Raw genomic sequence first — 21430 nt, 5'->3', positions numbered from 1 at the left:
CTTGTAAGAAGTAATGAAGCCTGCCATGGCCAGATTTAATAGGAGTTCAGTAATCTGTTCTCTGCTCATTGGCTGTTGTCAGTGTAATTAGGGAGAAAATAGAAATGGTTCCAATAACAAAACTTATCATAAGTTCTATAGGAGAAATAATCTTTTATATGCTCTTCACTGTACTAGGTGGACCCAACAGAAATATGGCTATGAATCAGCATTCAGCAGGAGACTGGGTTTTGCCAAGCTCAAAGGTTAACAGACTGGAACCTACAAATTCTGGTTCAATGGTGAGACCAGGACCAGACTATAACCCATCCCTTCCCAGACCTACAGTGGGTGGCTCCATGCCTGGTTTGCCCATCCGGTCTAATAGCATACCTGGTACAAGACCAATGCTACAACAGCAAATGATTCATATGAGTAAGTTCTTTACATTTGTATAAACCTATTTAATAAAATGCATAGTTGTTTGTTGATCAGGTACTGAAATTAAAAGAATCTTTATTCTGAATGCCAGGATTTACATCCAAAGACAGTTAATTCCTTGAGGCAAGCTCCATATTTCCTCTTGTGCTTGGAAAGTGCCAGGCACACTGTAGAAAGTTCCTTAATCTTAATGAATAATTTCAGACTAAGGAATTCCATATTAGTTAAATTAATTAATTAATTTGTCCATATGTTTGCTTATATTTCCAATTGGAGGTGTCGTTTTTCCTATCATGCAAAAAAAAAAAAAAAAGAGTTCATATATTGATAATCTAGCTCTATATTCTTGTTGGAGATGGCTTCTACATATTCCCGCCTGTGAAATGCAAAGTTCTAGGAACTGCTCTATAGTTAGCTCCAGGTGTAGGGACTCTGTATCAGGAGTTTTAGGAAATCTAGGTTAAAATAAACAACTATTTTAATTAGTAATAGTTATTGGTTTTACTTAAAAAAAAAAAAAAAAAAAAAGACTCCTTGTGGCACCTTAGAGACTAACAAATTTATTTGGGCATTTATTTATTTGTTAGTCTCTAAGGTGCCACAAGGACTCCTCGTTGTTTTTGCTGACGCAGCCTAACACAGCTACCACTCTGAAATTGGTTTTACTAGTATGTAGATAGCTTTTCATGTTATCAAAGGTAATTGTAAAAAGCTGCTTTTTTTTTTTAATTTTCTGCACTATCATGCACTTAGGTTCTTGGACCTACCATGGCTATTTTCTGGGGTGTCATGTCTCATATAGAACCTAAAGACCTATACGAGAGAGACCGGATTTAAATAGTGATCTCGTGCCCTTTTGTCATCCTAAAACTAGCTGATCCAAGAAGAAAGCATTTACAGTGTTCAGAAGATGCTTCTTTAAACTTGACCCATATTGATTCTTGACCACTTGGTACCTGATCCTCTCATTGCTGTTTCCCACAGGGCAGAATTGCCCTGCATTTGCATCCAGATTTTTTATCAAAAGTAGTGTCTGAGTTTCATGTGAACAAGACTATTAATGCCCTTTTTTTCTTTTTAAAACATGATGCTCATATGACAGAAACTAAGCTTCATGCCCAAAATGTTAAGTGTGCCTTAAGTTTTAATTAAGATAGAATTCAACCATTAAAGAAAACTTCCATGATTTTTGTAGCATTTTGGGGTCAGTGTAAAGGAAATGCCATTTCCACATTGCACCTCTCAAAGTCAATTGGACTGGACCCTCAAACTTGGTATACTTCAGCGAGGGTTAGTACCCAAGGGTCTGAGGGCTCACATTACCAGGGCTCAGGCAGGATCAGTGGCATTTCTCTAACATTTCCATCATAGAAACGTACTGCCTGAAGTTTTGTGTGCACCTTTTTTCAGCCCTAGTGTCTCAACTTGGCATTGGGATGTGATGCTCAATTTGGGAGGACAGTTCTGCAGTTCTTGTTTAATTAGAACATCTTGCTGGAAATTGTATTTCTAGTGAATTCTTATAAGTGGAAATATGCAGAATACTGCGGAGTTTTGGGAAAAGTATTGCTTGTTGGGACAGCACAAATGCCCCCACACTGCACTGTGTGTTTGGAGATGTTAAACGGTGATGCCATTTCCCCAGCCGTCTCAGTTCTTTCTGTTAAAAACCAGAATTCGATGAGAGTAGAACTTCTGGTAAGAGGGTAAGGTGAATGGGTAAGGCAGAAGTAACACACTCAAATAACCAGTTGCTGATAAGTAACTTATTTTGTACTTGTCTTTGGAATGTCACGTGTTCATGTCACTATTACAGTGCATGATTGATAGTGTCCTGACTTCATTGGCAAGAAGAGCGGGTTGGATAAAAATTGGTTTGTTTTTTAAATAAAAAAAGTTTTTTAATTTAAATCAGTTTTTAATTTAAATTGAATACAGGTTATTGCAATAAAATCTAAAGTAGTCAAAATTAAATTTGAAATTATGACAATCTATGTTAAGGCCTAAACTTCTAAAATCTATTAAAATTTAAATTAATTATATGAGTAATATTAAGCAGTACTTGTTTGTTGCCAAGTTTTAAAGAAAGTCAAACCACTGAGCTGGTGGAAGTCACAGTGTGGTGGAACCAGAATTTGTTGATGTGCTAAACCAGCTTTTGAGAGCAGTAGCCTCTTCTACAGGTGCAGAGAAAATATCTTCTTAATTTCAGTTTATTCAACTAGTTCAGTTCAATATTAGCTCAAAGTTAAGAAGCCAAATGTGAGTTGCAAAAGCAGGAAAGCTTGTTATCCTTTTCCTCTTCCAATCTATTAATAAAATCTGGGTCTGAGAGGATGAGGTCTACTAGTTCTAAAATCTTGAAGGTCATGGTAACTATAAACAATCAGTTTAGTTCACTAGCTACAAACAATGCTTCCTTTGGTTAATAAATCAGTTTTAAACGCCAAACATATTTTCTCATGTATCAGCATATTTAAGGTAGTTTTATTTAACTAATAAAAATACCATTTTAAAATGCTGGTTTTTTTTTTTTCATTTTTAATTGAACTTTAATTTTCATCCAAATAGAGCTTGACACATATCACAAGTAAAAAATTAATATTTTAGTAAATAAATGACTAATTCACCATTTTCTACCATAATAAAAGTGTAAACATTAAAAATCTGAATAAATGTAAATTAAGCTAGATAATTGCTTACATAAATGTGCTTCGATATAGTGTATTCTCCTGGTTAGCAAGAAGTAGCACCAAATTTAGTGTAAAGGCTAGATTTAGTTGCAAATCAACATGTTTTAATGGTTACCAACCAGTGACAGTTAACATTTCTTTAGGAAAATAACTAAAAAATTCAAATGCAAAATGAGATTAAAATTGATTATTTAAAATAAGGTTTCCTGCTTGCTGATTTAAATCATGAATAAAATGGGGATTTAAATCTCTTTGATTTAAATGAACCCACCCTGAAAAATCACTTTTGAATTTTATACGGTTACTGCATTCATATTCCTATTTGGGACTGATTCCAGAAATCAAAATCCTATCATGTAGAGAGCAAAAGCTCTAGTCCTTCATATTGTGTGTGTGTGTACACATGCTGTTTAAAGTATTTAGTTCTAATTAGACTGTTAACATATTGAAGTTACCACTATAACACACAATCTGTAGAATCACAAACTTTTATTTCCCATGTAAAGCAGGATGTTAAATTTTACCTTTGTTTTCAAAAAATAAAAAAATTAATTTTACTTCATAGGGCCTACTGAGATTAATATGGGTATGGGAGGTAATCCTTACGGGCAACCAGGACCATCTAACCAGCCAGGATCATGGCCTGACAGCATGATCTCCATGGAGCAAGGACCTCGAGGGTCACAAAACAGGTAGGGTTTAGAATGGCTGACGAAAGCTGCGTACATTGAATATGACTAATCACTGCTACAAGAAGAGTTTAAAAATTGGAATAGTATTTGTTCTGTGATATGACTTTCTGAACCCATTTAGTGCTTGCAGAGCCCTTTGTTCCATGAGCAGTGGGCACCAGCTGACACAAAAGATTCATCAAAAAATGGGCCTGTGCCCTAACAGAACACTAACACCACCACCAATATGGCTTAGAGCCGATATTAAAATAACCTAGTTTAACAGCTTTGAGGATAATTTTAAGCTGTGTTTTAATTGTTTTAAATACATTTTTATAAACACATACATGATATATATATATATATATATATATATATATATATAATATGAAAATATGTGGCAGTGCCACATAAGTTCCTAGAAGTGAACTTTGAAAGTTCTTTTCTAACTCTGAAAATTTCTCATCTCTCTTGCTATCATGGATTCATAAACTGATAATAGTTGGATTTGATAGGTCTTTTCCATTTTAGTGCATGCATTAGTGGACTTGGGAGTAAAGACTTCAGGCTTGTCTACATTAGCAGTTCATGGCAAGCTAGGGTGTAAATCTGCCCTGCTCTAGCTTGCTACCTCACCTTGCCATGAACTATGTATTTGTGTAGACAAGCCCTTAGTTTTTGTTTCCAGCTCTGCTACTGGGACATTGCCCATATCTGTTAACCTTTATGCCTTAGTTTACCCTTCTGTAATATGGGTAATACTTACCCATTTCTGTAAAGTTGTTTGCTGTCTGCAGGTGATATATGCCACATGTTTTTATAATTAATGGTTTTAAACTTGTTGCTTTATAGACAATTAGTTAGAAGTTCTTTGGATGATTTCTTATGTCCACCTCCTAACATGGAAGGCCAGAGTGATGAAAGGGCTCTTTTAGATCAGCTGCACACGTTGCTGAGTAACACAGATGTCACCGGACTGGAGGAAATTGACAGAGCATTAGGAATTCCTGACCTTGTAAATCAAGTAAGTAACCAAGAGGTTTTTAACCATTTATTTTCCTGCTTTCTGTATGATCTTGGTACTTGGAAAGTGAATTAAAAAAAAGCATTAACATCTCAACCTTTTAAAATCTGCTTCATGAATCCCTCTTTTATGAAAAATACTAACCAGTATTCATTAAACATTATACCAAAATAACTTGTATTATGTTTTTCAAAAAATACTACATGTAAGAAGGTGCCATTTTAGCATAACAGACATGGATATATTCCAATTCCTGACTACTTACAATATTTTATTAACATAAACAATTGTATATTACTATTTATTCCTGTTAGCACTGCAGAAGTAGCACAGCTGTGGGAGAGTGAATTGGATTCTTGTGATTCATGCATCAGCTACAGAGTTCAGATTGCAGAATACTTTAGTGGCAATGATGTGCAACTACAAAAGAACTCAGTATGGCTTTCAGATCCCAGACTGAGTTTGCATGGCTGGCTGTTAAAAATATAAAAAATATTTTAAAAAATCTTGTAGAATGAGCACACTTGATCTGGAAATCATTCAGAAACAGAACGCTGTACTGTCCTTTTTACAAAGTCATTTTTCAAAGCAAAACTACACTTTAAACTACAAAGGCACAGGCATCGACTTTCCAAAGTGCTGGGAGGTGGAGGTTCAAACCCTGGCTCTGCCCCAGGCCCTGCCCCCACTCCATCTCTGCCCCGCTTCTTCCCACTCAGTTCCGCCCCCTCCCCGAATGCACTGCGTTCTTGCTCCTTCCCCTTCAGCCTCCTCCACGGTGAGAAACAGCTGATTGTGGTGGGCGGGAGATGCAGCGCTGATCCGTGGGGCCTGCTGGCGGGTGGGAGGCACTGGGGTTGTGGGGGAGCTAGTATGGGGCTGGAGCAGCCATGGAGTCAGCACCTATGACAAAAGGAGCAGCCTTTGTAATTATTCTGTGTGTTGGGCTCTTCAAAATTGTTTTGAAAAGTCATTATTTATTAACTATAATCATCACTTCAGACAGATAAGACTGCAGGAAGTGAAAACCAAGGCAAATAGCATTCTGCAAATGCCACATTTTCTGTTCAACAATGATCACAGTCTTTTTTTGCTGGATCATTTGATGTATTAATTTTATGACTACTTCAGCATTTACTACTTGTGATATATTCTTTGTCTGTTAAAGGGGCAAACTTTGGAACCGAAGCAAGATTCATTTCAAGGTCCGGAATCTGCAGTTATGATTGACCAGAAGCCTCCATTATATGGTCAGCCCTATCAGGGGCAAGGGGCAGCAATGCCAGGGGGTTTTACTAACATGCAGGGACAACAACAATCCTTTAATTCAATGATGAATCAGATGAGCCAACAGAGTAATTTTCCGCTGCAAAGTATGCATCCTAGAGCAAGTATAATGAGACCCCGAACCAATACACCAAAGCAGCTCAGAATGCAACTCCAGCAGAGGCTTCAGGGGCAGCAGGTAACCATTGCTTTTGTGCTTACACTTTTGTCTTATTCCAAAAGATAGAAAACTTTGTTGCAGTGGAGAGAGAGGTATAGTGAATTATATTGCTTCAGAAGAATAAAGGGAACATAGAAATTGCCATACCCGTTCACACGAGAGTTGTTTAGTCAAACATCCTGTCTGACAGTGGCCAATACCGGATACTTTAGACTCTAGAAGAAGGTGCAAGAACCTCAGTTTGGTCAACGGTGGAATAAGTTGCCCATAGGAGATGTCTCTTCCTAGAACCTCCTAGTTAGAGGTTGGTTTGGCCCTGCAGTACAAAGGCTTGTATTGCATCCACATTTTTGTTCTTTTAAAAATAATCCTATTTAATATAACTCTGGATGATCTCATTATCCATGCAAATGTCCAATCTTTATTCAGAGTCTTGTTAAGCACTTGGCCCCAGTGGGTTCCACAGTAAATATATTTGGGTTTTGTTTTTTAAGGCATAAATACCTTTTTAACTTATTTATTTTTCAAATTAATTAACTTTTATTGTTTCAAAACAATGACTTCACAAATATTAAAATGTGCTATTATCTACCAATCACTCCCTCTATGAATAGAGGCATTCAGATATCACTTGATCTGATTGTGTTAAATAAAATATAAGTGAATGGTGGTGGTACTTTTTTAAAGTATTGTTGGTTCTGCCTTATGAATCTGATCCATTTTAGATACCCTGATGTTATGGTGATAGGCACAGTATAAGAAACTAGATAGATTTTAACACTGTGCCGAAGAAGTGCTGGTTTAAAAAGGTTATTTGTTGTCTCACCGTTTTGATTTAAATTGAAATATTCTGTTAAGAAATGTAATTTGTATGCCTCAGTCGAGTAAAACCTTTATTATCCATAAGTCATTGGGGACCACTGACTATGTTTTGAATAACAAAAGTATCTGATAGCAGATGAAATTTTTATTGTAATAAATGTAAAGGGTTGTGACCAAGTTCTGGATAATAGGGAGTGTAAGATGATAGAGGCTGGGAGAATTAATGTAGTGGCTTATACTATAAAAGAGTGTAGTATTCAGCACTTCCCACCCTATACCTTTCTTCTTGGCTGTGCCATGACATTGAATCAGGCTATGGCTTTATGGAGCAACTGTCATGTCTTTTTATAATAGTAGCTTTAACAGTATCCACCCTTGCAACAGAGATGAAACCTGTAGTTAATTATATTTTGGAACTCAAGAGTATAAGCGTTGGTCTACTATACTATGCTTCAAATAAGTTTGGTTATAAAATATTTTATGAGATAGTAAAGCCTTTTAATGTCAGGCCACTTAATCTGAATGTGTGAATAACAACTGTTCATGTTCAGCTTTAAAGATTAAGCTTTTATGTATCTAACTAGGTAAAAACACTAATCTCTGGATTCTAGATGGGAAAAAAAAATTACATTTGCAGAAAGGTGGTTTCTTTTTCTTTTTCCCCCTACATAAACAGTTTAGCTGTTACTTGGTTTGGTTGTTGTAGCCTGGTGTTTTTGAAGATTCCTATTTGAACCAGATTAATACAGCCCACTTACACACTGTTAATTGTCTTTCCCTAAGTTTTTGAATCAGACCCGTCAAGCACTTGAGATGAAAATGGAAAACCCAGGTACTGGTGGTGCCCCAGTCATGAGGCCAGTCATGCAGCCACAAGTGGGGTCACAGGTGAGTAATCATCGCACTCACCCTTCTGAAACAGCATGCTGTAAAATAGCAGGGAACAAAGATGTCAAACACAAGAATTATAGAATTCAGGCCTTCTCTCATGGTTCCACAGGGTATATTTATTTTCTTTAGTGGCTCAAGAATGATCCTCATTATCAAGTGGGTATAACCCCCACAATTCTGATAGTGCAGACTTGTGGGCACTGGTACCTGTGGTCTGTTATGATATGCTACAGTTGCAGAGTGTAAGTAGTATTTTACCCATATGAAATGAGTGGTAAGAAAATAACATCCTGCATTAGCTTTTAGCATGAATAAGATAGTTTAATGCAAACTTAACACTGCTGGCTGGCTTTCATTAATGTGAATTCCATTGCTAGCCCTTGATGTGCTGGGTCCTGTGGGTACAAAATATTTACATGGATTGATTCTCTGGCATGCCTTTAATTTTACTTGTTAAATATCATCCAATACATTTTTTTTGTTTGTTTGTGGGGTAGCAGCAAGGTTTTCTTAATGCTCAGATGGTGGCTCAGCGCAACAGGGAGCTAATAAGTCATCATATCAGACAGCAGAGGATGGCAATGATGATACAGCAGCAACAGCAACAACCTCAGACCTTCAGTCCACCACCAAATGTGACTGCCTCAGGAAGCATGGACAGTTCTCTGGCAGGTCCCCCACTGGCTCAAGTTCCTTCACAGCAATTCCCATATCCGCCTAATTATGGTACTGATGCTAACATCTCAACTCTGTCTCTCCCTCACTCCATTTTCCCTTTCTTCCATTTATCTCATCTACCTAAATATTCCAGATCACAGTGAGGCTTGGGATAAAAAATTCTTATAAGTGGGTGGGTGGGTGGATGAGGGGTTTTCAGAGATCCTGAACACACTGTGTAACCAAATATTATTAAATGGAACTCTCTCTGTCAGAGTGCAGGGAGGCTATACAATTATTTATCCATAGTTGAACATTTATTTCCCATACTAGCCATGATTTCATCAAATATACATGCAAGTCATTTCTGTTTGTGAAGATACAGTATAAACAATGAGAACCCAAGAATTTACATTATCATTGTTTGGTTATTTTCCAGTATCTATACAATTGTTATGCAAAGCTTTCTGGCTGCTGCTTCCAGAATTTGCCATATGCTGCCCATAATAAAAATGGCTGCTTCAGGTTCCCCTTCCTGCAGATATATTAAAGCTAGTGAAAGTTAAAAGGAAATGGAGAGGATTAGGATGGCTAAACCTTTGTTGGTTATAGACAGTCTAAGCACAGTGATCTCCAGTATACAGACAGAGTGCAGGGATGAGAGGAGAGTTTAGGGAAAGCTGCTAACCTGTGTAGCTTGTTTCCATCCTGGGGTAAAAAATTCCTTAGAATTTTTGTTTTAGGTTTCAGCATTTATTCAGCCCAGGAAATGGTTATTACCATATAAATATGGAGCTCCCTTGGGTATCATTTAAATAGTCAAAAAATTAAAACACCATTAAATGTGCTGCCAATGAGAGCTTCCTGTTTGTTTACTATATACTTAGTTTATCGATATATTGTTTCCTGATGTAACAGATTCTATTACTCTTCCTCCCCTCCCCCCTTTCTGTTTTGATAACTTTCTTGCCTGGATCATTCCATACTGTCATGATTTCCATAGAGCTGTTCAGTAGTTCATTCATAGAAAGCAATGAATATTTATTTGAATTCATGCAGCATCTATATGTACCTACTATCTGGCTTCCCTCAAAATCCAGTTTTGACAGAGAAAAGTCGTCATTGTGAATCCAGATACATAATCCCAAGTAAATTCTCTAACCTGTTTGCTACAGAACACTACAGCAATTTATGTGACTAGCTTTCTGCAGCATTCTCTTAAATGCAGATATTTTATTAGAATATGAGACATTCCTGATACAATTAAATGATTAAATTACCAAGATGGATATTGCATATTATATTAACTCCTTATTTGTTAGCTAATTTGTCTCATGCACACCTATGATACTGTATACCAAGGAGGAAAATATCTTCTGTTTCTTTTCACACGTGAATTATGAGGAAAATGTAAATAGCTCCTATTTCAAGTATTGGAGGAAAAACTTTTGAAACACTGCTGAAAACTTAAGGAAAACCAAAAATATCTTGTTATAAATCATTTTGCTGATATAACCTATATGTGTCTTTGCCCTTCCCTTTTGCAATATTACTGAGACTATTTCCAAAAACAGGATTTTATTGCTAAAATGTTTGTTTGTTCGTGCTGCTTATTTGTCACATTGAGTTATAATTTGATATCACAGCTAGTTGCTGTGGAAAGAATTCTGAGTTCAGATGGGCAATAAGCTGCAGAAGCGAATGAAGTTTTAAATGTGCATGTGAGCACATACAAATCCAATGTCCATGTAAGGAAAATGCAGACTAGTGTTTAAGAACAATTGTAAATTTCTGAGGGTTCAGGACTCATCACGCTTGTTAATGTGATGAGACATTTTTCATCCTCCATTGCAAGGAGATAGACTAAAAATGCTTAAAGATGACAATGAGCATCTGCTTTGTTTGTTCTTTGTCTTGTAAGGAATAAGCCAACAACCTGATCCCACATTCAGTAGAGTAGCAAGCCCTCCCAACCCAATGATGTCATCAAGAATTGGAGCCTCCCAAAATCCCATGATGCAGCACTCTCAGACAGCAGCAATGTACCAGTCCCCTGAGATGAAAGGCTGGTCATCAGGAAACATGGCCAGGAGCAGGTGAGCAGGAAAGACTTAGGTCAGTGTTTTTCAAGTGTGACCTGTGATTTTGGGTGTCCCAGTTTAAGTGCCAAATTAAAACACTTCAAAGAGACCTGATTTTCAGAGGGTGGATGCTTAGCACTTTCTGAAAATCCTGGATGAAATCTTGGCTCCATTAAAATCAATAGGAGTTTTGCCATTGATTTCAGTGCAGCCAGGATGTCACCCCAGGTCTCTTTTAAACTCTCTGAAGTTGAACACCAAAAATCACTAGTTGTTTTACAAAAGCATAACCATATTTCTTAAATAAACACGCAGAATCTCTAAGTGTATGTGGTAAAAAAAGCTAAGTAATCAAAACCTATATTCATGTTAGTCAACACAATAGATGTTAGTGGTTTACCTTTCATTAAAAGTGTGTGTGTGTGTGTGTATATGTGTGTACCATGCATGCCCACACATAGTAAAAATAACATTAAGGTTCTAACCCAGTGGTGGGCAAACTATGGCCCAGGGGCCACATCCGGCCATTCAGACATTTTTATCAGCCCTCGAACTCCCACGGGGAAGCGGGGTCTGGGGCTTGCCCCGCTCTGGCGCTTCAGCCAGGGAGCAGGGTTGGGGTCTTGCCCCACTCTGCATGGCTCCCGGAAGCAGGGGCATGTCCCATCTCCGGCTCCTACGCATAGGGGCAGCCACAGGGCTCCACACGCTGCCCCCGCCCCAAGCTCTGCCCCTGCAGATCCCATTGGGGAACTGCAGCCAATGGGAGCTGCAGGGGTGGCACCTGCGAACAGGGCAGCGCACAGAGCCACCTCGCCGCACCTCCACATAGGAGCCGGAGGGGGGACATGCTGCTGTTTCTGGCAGCTGCTCGAGGTAAGCGCTGCCCGAAGCCAGCCCCCCATAACCCCACCCATGCTCCAATCCCCGCCCCAGCCCTGATCCCCCTCCTGTCCTCCGAATCCCTTGGTCCCAGCCCCACTCCAGAGCTCACATACCCAGCTGGAGCCCACCCATCCAACCCCCAATTACATTAGCATTCATGGCCCGCCATACAATTTCCATACCCAGATGTGTCCCTTGGGCCAAAAAGTTTGCCCACCCCTGTTCTAACCCAAAGATGCACAGGCAAGGAGATTCTGATGTAAGGTTTCCATGAATCCCTTGTCCCCTCAATGCTAAGATTAAAGGTTTCATGGGAATCTTTAAGGAACAGTATTTAGGCCAGTAAGCTTAACTTTCTATCATTTTTCTCATCTGCAAAGTCTTTATAATTCTTAGGGCTTGTCTACACTTACCGGGGGATCCACGGGTGGTGATGGATGCATCGCCGGGCGATTTAGCAGGTCTAGTGAAGACCCACTAAATCAACCGCAGCTCGCTCTCCTGTCGACTCCTGTACTCTACTGGATGGAGAAGAGTAGGGGGAGTTGACGGGAGAGCGTCTCCCGTTGACATTGCGTAGTGTGGATCACGCGGTAAGTAGATCTAAGCTACGTTGATTTGACTTACGCTATTCACGTAACTCAAATTGCGTAGCTTAGATAGATTTTTCCCTGTAGTGTAGACAAGGCCTTCATGTATTTGGTGGGCTTTTTACCAGTGTTTCAAAGCTTTCTTGTTTGTTTTTTGTGTTGTTTTCCATGACTTAAATACACATACACGCTTCTTATTAATTAGCAGTGGTGAGAAAGGAAGGATAAAGTACACGTTTCACCAGTACACCAGTCAACGTGAAATTGTGTTCCATTTGGAATTTTGGCAATGATTCTTTCAATGTAAATCATCTAGAGGGACATCTACTGGGAATATAAATCCACTGCATGGCTTTGTCTTTTGTATTCTGCTTCAACCAGCTTTGAATTCTGGGAACGTGAACTACAAATGGCTACATGTTCTTACTTCTGCTACAGCATTTTCTTATTCATGACCCAGAAATTGCCTTTCATTGCATCTGAATGTAAAATCTATGTCTTACATTTTGCAGCAGAAAAGGATTTTGTTGAAGATAAACTGAACATTTGAGTTTCTAACCAACAAATAAGAGATATCATGTCCTTGTAGTAATTAGTGTCTGTTATGCCCTTGATCCTGTCCTGGCTAGGTATGAATAGATGACTGAATAGATTTTTCACCTAACATTCATGAGAGTTAATATCTTTATAATTAGAAATCAGATTTAGTCTAGGAATATTGACAAAATACCTTGGAAGAAATTTAATTGTGCACAACAATATGATGATGGACTATTGTGATCACTGGAATCTCGAAAAGGGCTACAAGAGAAAGTGTGTATCCATTAATTAGTAAGAACACTTATCAGATTTCTGAAAAGTAAATTGATTTGTAAATTTCAGATAAAAATTAAAACTGATCAGAGTACCGGTATTTCTATATTGTCTATCCAATGTGTAAAAATAACAAATGGGGTACCTTCTGGTTCTGGTAATTATGTAAAGATGTAAATCTATTTCTTATCTTTCTGCCATATCAATCACTTATGGCCTGTATAAGGATGGCATTGCATTAAAATATCAGTCAAACTTTATGGAAGGTAACTTTATTTGTTCTTGTGTGCTCTAGTTCTTTTCCACAGCAGCAGTTCAGTCATCAAGGGAGCCCTACAACTTATAATCTGATGCATATGAATGGCAGCAGTGGTCATATTGGACAAATGAATATTAACACCATGCCTATGTCAGGGATGCCTATGGGTCCAGACCAGGTAAGATAACTAACAATTCACTCCAGTGATGAACAGTTCTGTAGAGATTCAGAGGCTTCGTTAGCCCTAAACGTCTGGGTAATTATAAGATCCTTTTATAGGTCCGTAGCTTCTCTTTTCCCATTGAGTACAATCGGTTCTCAAGATGGCCGACTTCCTCTCATGCACCGGTTTTCAGTTCTCGCTGTCCCCTAAGCCATTTGAGGATAAAGCTTTCATTTTGCTCCAATAGGTTCTGTCTAGCTTTGCTGATATTTCACCAAATCCATTTTGAAGCCTGGCAGTCTGCTTTTAGGTTAGCTGTTTCTCTTCAGGTATCTCATGATTGTGGCTCAAGAGACACAAGGGTCACTTAAAGTATTATTGAACTTGGGGAAATTCCAGAGACCAAAATACTTGAAAGGGGCAACTATATCTTCTGAGATTTTGCAAGTTGTCTGCAAGACCATCTTCCGTCTAAGAACAAAGGTTTCAACTAGACTAAACTGAGCAACTGTGAGGATTAAGCAGTTAACACTTGTAAAGCAAGTGTTTGGAGACAAAAAGGGTTGTGTAATAGAAGTGCTAGTTCTTATGATCTTTTAGACAGAGTCCAATAAAGGCCACTCTTCTCCCTAAAAATGGATTGTCTTAATACTTTAATCTTCAAAATACACACTGGGCCAGACAGTGTGTGAAAATGCCTCAATAGCTCAGTGTTTAGGGCATTCCCCTGGGTAGTGGGAGACCCAGGTTCCAGTACGTTTGCTCCAATGAATATTTATCCACAACGGAGCAGCTCCATCAGGAGACATTGAGAGAGACCTGGCCCTAGAATACCCCACATCCCAGTGGTTAGGGCATTTTCCTGAGAAGTGGGAGAACCAAGTTCAAATTCCTGCTTCACATCAGGCAGAAGGAGGAACTGAATCTGGGTCTTCCACATCCTGGGTGAGTGCTCTAACTAATGGAATAAAAGCACCACCATCTTCTCCTTCCCCCATTTTGTGTGGGTTTGGACTTGCTTTGAGCATGCCACTGGATTGGGCCCTGATGGTAAGTAGGCAGGGGAACACCTAGTTTGTGAATCCTGCTGGGCCTTAGGCATGAGTTAGGCCTCTAGCTGCTAAGCAGCATCAGAACTTGGTGGCTGGACAAGCACACAGCCATCTAATATTTAGGCAACTTCAGGACTTTAATGGTGGAAACTTAGATGCCTACAGGGTTATATGGCAGCTGAGCAGGAGTTTTGTGAATGCCAGCAGTGACGATATGGTGGGACATAAGTTCCTTAGTGCCCCTTGTGATTCCATCCTGGTGTTTTTCTGATACGTGTTCTTTTTTTGTTTAACAGAAATACTGCTGACACTTAAAACTGTGATCTCCCAAAGCAGAATGATCTCTATTAATGACGATGCACTAGTATTACAAAGAAAAGCTACATATTCTTCGTGGCAACTAGTACTGGCCTTATGGAAATAACTGATTTTTCCAGCTGATCACCAAGATGTCCCAAGTGACTTCATACAAAAAAGACTTTTTTTAGTAGACGCAGAGTCTCTGTATTACTGTATATTGTGGTGTACAAAACAATGGTCATAAATATTTTTGGCACTCTGCCTCTAGAAATGTGAATTTGGGAATGGCATTTTAGTAAATATGATGGGTAGACTCTATGTATACCACTTCTATTTACTGTAGCTATCCAAAGCCCTTTAACTACAGGCAGGCCAAAGTGCCTGGAGAAGTCATGGTGGATAAGAATTCTGATTTCTCTAGTAAGAATATCTGACAGAGAATGTAGTTCCTAGCCTTGACTCTTTTATATTAATTCCTGAATACGAATGCTGCTTTTAACCTCTTATCCCCAGGAGTCAGGATTTCCAAGTATAGTGGCAATGCAGAATGAATTGGCATGTAATATTCCAAAATCCTGCCCATTGATGCCAAGGGGGGTTACAGAGAAAATAAATTAAAATTATTTAAACATAATCGTGACTAATATTTAAATTTTGATGTGCAGCTGAGTGCACTTTATAAAAGGCTATATAATGGATTAATGCAATATCTTTGATAAGGATTTAATAAACCGAAAGGTAGGGTGTACTCATGTTCTTTTTCAAATCCAATCTTTTAAGAATTGTTGATTGAAAAGACTGTGTACTGTAATGTTTTATGTTGTTGGAAATTAGAGCAATAATCCTTCATGGTTTTTTGGGGGAAAAAACCTTCAGAAAAATCAAGGCAAGGCACTGCAGTCTGAATCAGAATTTTGCAGTTTTTTTTGTGTGTGTGAATAAATTTTGTAAATATGATCTTTAAGAATTGTATTATATATATGACTTTTGTAGGTCACTAACTCATTTTTGCAGAGTTTGTGAAGCTAAATATTTAACAGTTGATTTCTGTAAACTCATCTTAGTTGAGGTCTAGATAGAAGACCTTTCAATTTTTTTTTTTAATTTAATGACCTTGGAGTTGGGTGACTTTGGCCCATATCTTTTTCTTCTTTGCCACTTATTTTATATCTTTAATATAACTTTTTTAAAAGATCATTTGTTTAGGGTTAAGCAGTTGGTTAATGCTTTCTCCACATTAAGTGAGCACTTTGTTACATTTCATTTTTTATATAGGGCAATTTGACAAAAAAGGATCCCTGGATTGTAAACTGTCATGACTTGTCATAACAGTTCATGTGGTTTTTATAGAGAAGATGCCTATTGCTAAGTATTTCTTGTTATTTACTTCTCCACCATCACATCTTACAGCAAGCAACTCATTTGTTGGCACATGACATCCAGAAATCTTTATGGATATTAAACCACCATTTAACCAAATCTCTGCACCTCTTAGGATTATTCTATTGTAATGAATGTATTTTCCAAACAAGTGTCTCTACTATCAGTATTCATGTTAGGTCACAAGTCTATTCATCTTTATCAGTTGACAGGTTGTATTTTTTTGTCTATAAAACGAAGATGCTATTCCAGATTATCCACTTTCAGACAGATGGCGATTGAAACCTGGAAACTTCCATAAGGGTGTGAACCAGAAATGTTTAAGGCATGTGGTGTTTTTGTTCTGTTGTTCACTGGAATGGAAAACAGACTTCTCCTGAGTGAGTGAAAATCAGTGATTCTGATCTTTTCTTTTTGGTACTATATAACTAGAAAGTCATATTTTTGTTTTGCAGTAACTTGAAGGAACTTCCATGTTCTTCCATCTTAATGAAAATAATTTTCAGTGCAAAAATTCACATAACTTTCATCCTAAATGTACAGCCACAGTCCTACTCCACAAGGTAGGTAGGTGCAATAAAAATCTGCTTTTTATACAGCCCAGTCTGTAGAATCAGCATTGAGAACATAGATTTGGCTGTAGTAATTTAGTTGTTTCCACTCCTCAGTCTGGTTCATCTGTGTTGTAATGCATGACATTTAAAAGCATAAGGAACTGTTTTACCCTTTCTTGCTTTTTAGAATCCACCTGCTGGTTGAGTCAGTGCAACGTAATGGAATTGAAAGGCAACAATCCTTTGCTTTTTATATTAAATCAGAATAGAATGATTTTATATCTTGTAGTTGTCATTATATTGATGGAAGCTGCAAACCTTGATTGCTTTGACTAGTGACATCTTCAGGATAAGTACTACTTTATGCTTTTTGCCCTTTAACTTTTTTTTTTTGAATGATTCTATTTATACTTCTAAAATGTGGTACCTGATGGAAGTTACAAAGGATTCTTCTTCCCTCATCTGCTTTTAGAATGTTGGTTTTTTCCAGTAATTACTTCTTGCTGAATCCAAAGATTTGTTTTAATTAAAATATGATAAAAAGATAAACCTTTTTAAATTAGTTATTATTGAAACCTTTAAAGGCAACAATCTAAATATTTCACCTAGGTGAAATATTTAATTTACTAAACTAAATAGTGCTTTGATTTTGGTGGTATTTGATATCTCCAATAACTGTGTTTTGGTTCTACAGCAGCAAAGTTTTTTGAATGATTCAAGAAGCTGTATAACTGTTTTTGACAGTACGATCACAGTTTACTAATATAACCAGTTGCATCATTACTGCATTGCAGACACAGTCTCACTACATGCCTGCCAGGTTTCCTGTTGATTATAGAAACCATGTGTTATAAAATCCATAAGCAGTCTTTTATTCAATCTCATCCTAAATTTGTGCTTTTAACGTGAGGAATTCAGGAACATTTTTTAAAGCTATAAACAAAGCTATTTGAATGTTGCACCAATTAGCACACTTTTTATTTTAGATTTTAAGTGCAGACTGATAGAATGATACAGCAAGTATGAAACCATATAATTCTGAGAGCAATATTTTAAAAAAATTCTCAGGAGAAGGCATACAGTACTGAGAATAGCATTTAAATTTAGTTTACATTAAGTACTGCTTGAAATATGTGTGTATCTTTACATTGCAAAAACAAAAAACCATGTGGGCTGATTTATAAAAGGGTTGGTTATAAAGTATTACTGCTCTTCTGATTTTTGTGTTTTGATGTTAATAATAATGTAAATAAAGGTTTCTATTTAAAACCAGAATGTGGTGATTTAGTATGTCAGCTGTTTAAGCTCTGAAGGGTGCCAATTATATTCTAACAAGGCCAGGAATCTAGCATTTCCCCACCAAACCAAAATATAGCCACTCTTGAGAGATGATGTGATAACATAACACTATTATGTGAGAGAGACTAGATTTGGGGAATGATTTAAGAACTCTTGGTTTTCTGGGTTTAGGTACGTCTCAGGGGCTGAAGATATAGGCAACTTTGCAGTTGATACAAAATAATCTTTCTGGCTTTAAAAATAGTGTTCTGACACACAACCGACAACTAGAAGAAAGGGTGGGGAAATAAAAAGAACTTGGGAATAACCAAAGGTTTGGGACAGAAGTTTTCTTGCTATAATATATACCTTCTGTCATAGGGAGAACCACAGGCTGAAGCAACTTTTGTATAACATTTTGAAAATATACTTTGCCATTTTTTTCCTGAAATGTATATTCAGATGGATATAGAGCAGCATTATTAACATTAGTTGGCCTTCCAGGATTCCATCTTTCACATTCTCCCATCTGCAAACGTTGCTGCCAGCTGACAGAGAAACGTAAGTACAACCCCTTCTTCTCCCAGATGGGAATTGTATACAGGTACATACGCTTTCTTCTTTGGGAAAGGTTTGGAAAACAGTGAACACACACATTCTGCAGAGAGACCATTTGCCAGTTACTTATATCAGACTTCCATCATCCTTGTAAATGTCTTTTCTTGCTGGTGAATCCACGAATGTTTTTAAACTCAGTATAAGCTAATATCTGATTGCATTTCCTAGCCCAGCACATATACTCTACTTCTGAAGTACAAAACTCTGACAAGACAGTTTTGGACAATATATTAAATCTGACCAGGGATGAGATGAATACAGGCTTAAACCAAATTTGCTTTTCCTAGCTTCACTGAAAACATACAGCAACAGACTAGTGTCACCTTTGAGAGAGTCTCTTTCCACATTCACCAATACTTTATTCGGTTATCATATAATGTCTGTGTCCCCAGCAAGTAATCTCTGTTGAAGCTTCCTATTAGTTTTTTTAAAAGTGCCCACATACTTTGCACAGCTGGCCCGCTAAACATAATAAGCAAATTTGTTTTGAAAATCTCAAGTAGTCAGAATGAAGAATTACTAAACAAATTCAGATTTTTCCTTCCACTTGATTTTATACTCCAACACACGGCATCTATTATGGTGAGCACCCCATTTCAAGTTTTGTATATGATTAACATGAAAACTAACCTTTAGTGCATTTGCAGAGCCTGTTTGGAGTGTATTTAATAACCTCCTCTTTATGAAAATATTCACAGATACTTAAATTACTTAGTAAATGATTGGGGCTTTCCCTTCCTAATACTTATTGCAGATTAGACATTAAATCAAAAGTTCTAGTTTCCTGTACACTGAGCTATAACTTTTTTTTATTGGCCAAGATTGTTGCTTTTTACAAATGTAAAAGTTATACCACTAAGTGAACATGTGCTTTCTCAAACAAACTGTTTTCATTTTGAACATACAATATCATTTTACCACATAAAAAGACTTCATACAAATCTGATTTCATTAAAATTCAAGACATACATTAACTGAAATTTTGTAGTGCTTTTAAAAATGGATAAATTCTGAAATTTATTATGTAATGTTTAAGTAACAAGGGACCATTCCACAATTTTTATTAACAGAATTCTTCACACCTTGAAGGAATTTCTTTTGAACAAGACACTGAGTATTTACAGAACCACTCTGTCAATCTGCTTTTTTGTTAGCCACCCTATTGCCAGCTGTAAGAAAAATCTTGACTATGTAGACAGTGAACTAAAATGATATCCTTAGAGGAAACGAAGTATTGTGCTGTTGAGCATTTTCAGCTGCTGCTTCTTCAGTGCTGCTGGCTTGAATTCCTGAATCTCTAAATAATAATTTTCTACCACAGTCCTCATTTAATTTGCCCCAGTCAAAAGCAAAAATTTCCACATTGTTTAAACTTTGCATCTGTTCTAACGACATTCAATGGTGAGGCGAAGAGAGGTTTTTAATTTGTTCCCACTGAAATAATTTTGTGGGTGCTCTGTGCTTTGAGGTGTCAGTCACATTTTCTCTCCCATCAGTCCCTTGAACAGTGTTAGTGGTGACTTTGTGAAGTATAATCCAAAGCAAAAGCAGGTGCAACAGTGGACTTCAAAAAGGGACCTATATTCCTGACAGTAGTTCCCCAAAATTCACTATTTATTTAATTCACTCAACAGTGCAAACATTCTATCTACTTCAACCTCAAAGTTCATCCAATCCTCCAGGCTAACATTATAATTTTCTGAAATCATATACATTTTCATTAAGTCTGTACAAGGATTCAAGTTCTGGACGGTTTGATTCCTCATTGAGGTCCAGCAGTTGGAGGTTAGCCTTCCCATCCTTCCCACAGTTGTCCTCTTTAAATAAAATAAACATATTTTAGTGTATGTGTCTTCTCATATGCTGGGATGTGAGGTATTTGCAAATGTAAGTTTGCTTCTCAGTAGTGCCATGCAGGAAAGATAGTGGAGCTACTTATCTGTGGACCACCTAAAATCAGTTGTGTAGAGAACATAGTATAGCTAAATAATAGCCTCTTAAAACGAGGCCCAAAAATTGTTAGCTAAAATAAAGTGTCATATTGATCATATACCCTTAAATTGAAGCTTAAGTTTGAAACATTCTTCAGCAAAGTACTCTTAGTTGGCCCTTATTTCAACACTTGTTACTCCTTGTAGTTCAAAAGCTGATTTCTGATATAATTAACTTGAAATTAAAAAAATGGTGACAAAGTATCACAAAACTAAGGGTAGAGTTAGGAATTAACCCGATCTATCGAACGTACTTATATGGCCCCCACTGCCATAGTATCTGAGTGCCTCACAGTTTTTAAGGGCTTTATCATCTTCACATCCCTGCAAGGTCAGGAAGTGCTATTATCGCTATTTCCTTCCCAGATGGGGAGCTGAGTCAGAAAGGCTACGTGACTTGCCCAAGGTTATACAGAAACCTCATGCTATTTTAAATTTTCTTGCAGATCAGTCCCCACTTTCAGACTCTGGTAGATTGAGAGGTTTGACAGTACTGCATTAATGGAGAAAGATGCATTCAACAAAAAGAAAACCCTGGGCTCTAGCAGAATGTCAGAATATATTTAAGTATATTTTGCAGTAAAGTTGTTATTCCTGAATAGTTTGGGTAATTCAGCCTTGTCCCCTCCGGCTCATAGTATGCATGAGGCCACTGGGGGAATAGTAAGATTGTACCGGCCCCTGAGACATAGGGGTTTTTTTTGCCCACTGCAGCCACCGCCGCTTTGTCAGATCCAGTTCATGTGGTTGACAGGCTTGCCCAGGGCCAGTCTGAGTTTATGGCTTAGAGAGTGAGCGAGCTGCTGAGACTTAATTTAGACAAGACTGAGATTATGCTAGT

At 37.6% G+C, this 21430-nt stretch overlaps 2 protein-coding genes across 8 annotated transcripts in view; one reads left to right on the top strand and one right to left on the bottom strand.

Annotated features, from left to right (window-relative positions):
* Positions 1 to 17913, top strand: part of NCOA3 (nuclear receptor coactivator 3) — a 165605-nt gene extending 147692 nt beyond the window's left edge. For 3 of the 4 annotated variants that reach the window (XM_074970045.1, XM_074970046.1, XM_074970043.1), the window contains 9 exons: positions 178 to 414; positions 3679 to 3805; positions 4637 to 4808; positions 5977 to 6273; positions 7861 to 7965; positions 8466 to 8694; positions 10547 to 10721; positions 13290 to 13431; positions 14765 to 17913. In XM_074970045.1, coding sequence (XP_074826146.1) covers positions 178 to 414; positions 3679 to 3805; positions 4637 to 4808; positions 5977 to 6273; positions 7861 to 7965; positions 8466 to 8694; positions 10547 to 10721; positions 13290 to 13431; positions 14765 to 14776 — 1496 coding nt within the window. In that variant the 3' untranslated portion in view covers positions 14777 to 17913. The remainder of the gene's footprint in view (positions 1 to 177; positions 415 to 3678; positions 3806 to 4636; positions 4809 to 5976; positions 6274 to 7860; positions 7966 to 8465; positions 8695 to 10546; positions 10722 to 13289; positions 13432 to 14764) is intronic. The other variant, XM_074970044.1, reaches the window with a different exon arrangement.
* SULF2 (sulfatase 2) overlaps positions 17855 to 21430 on the bottom strand; it is a 238580-nt gene continuing 235004 nt past the window's right edge. For all 4 annotated transcript variants that reach the window (XM_074970050.1, XM_074970048.1, XM_074970047.1 and 1 more), the window contains one exon: positions 17855 to 20415. In XM_074970050.1, the coding sequence (XP_074826151.1) occupies positions 20385 to 20415 (31 nt within the window). In that variant the 3' untranslated portion in view covers positions 17855 to 20384. The remainder of the gene's footprint in view (positions 20416 to 21430) is intronic.

The sequence above is a fragment of the Natator depressus genome, chromosome 13 (assembly GCF_965152275.1).
Source record: "Natator depressus isolate rNatDep1 chromosome 13, rNatDep2.hap1, whole genome shotgun sequence".
In the NCBI taxonomy this organism is placed as follows: Eukaryota; Metazoa; Chordata; order Testudines; family Cheloniidae; genus Natator; species Natator depressus.
This window is presented reverse-complemented; position numbering and strand designations above follow the sequence as displayed.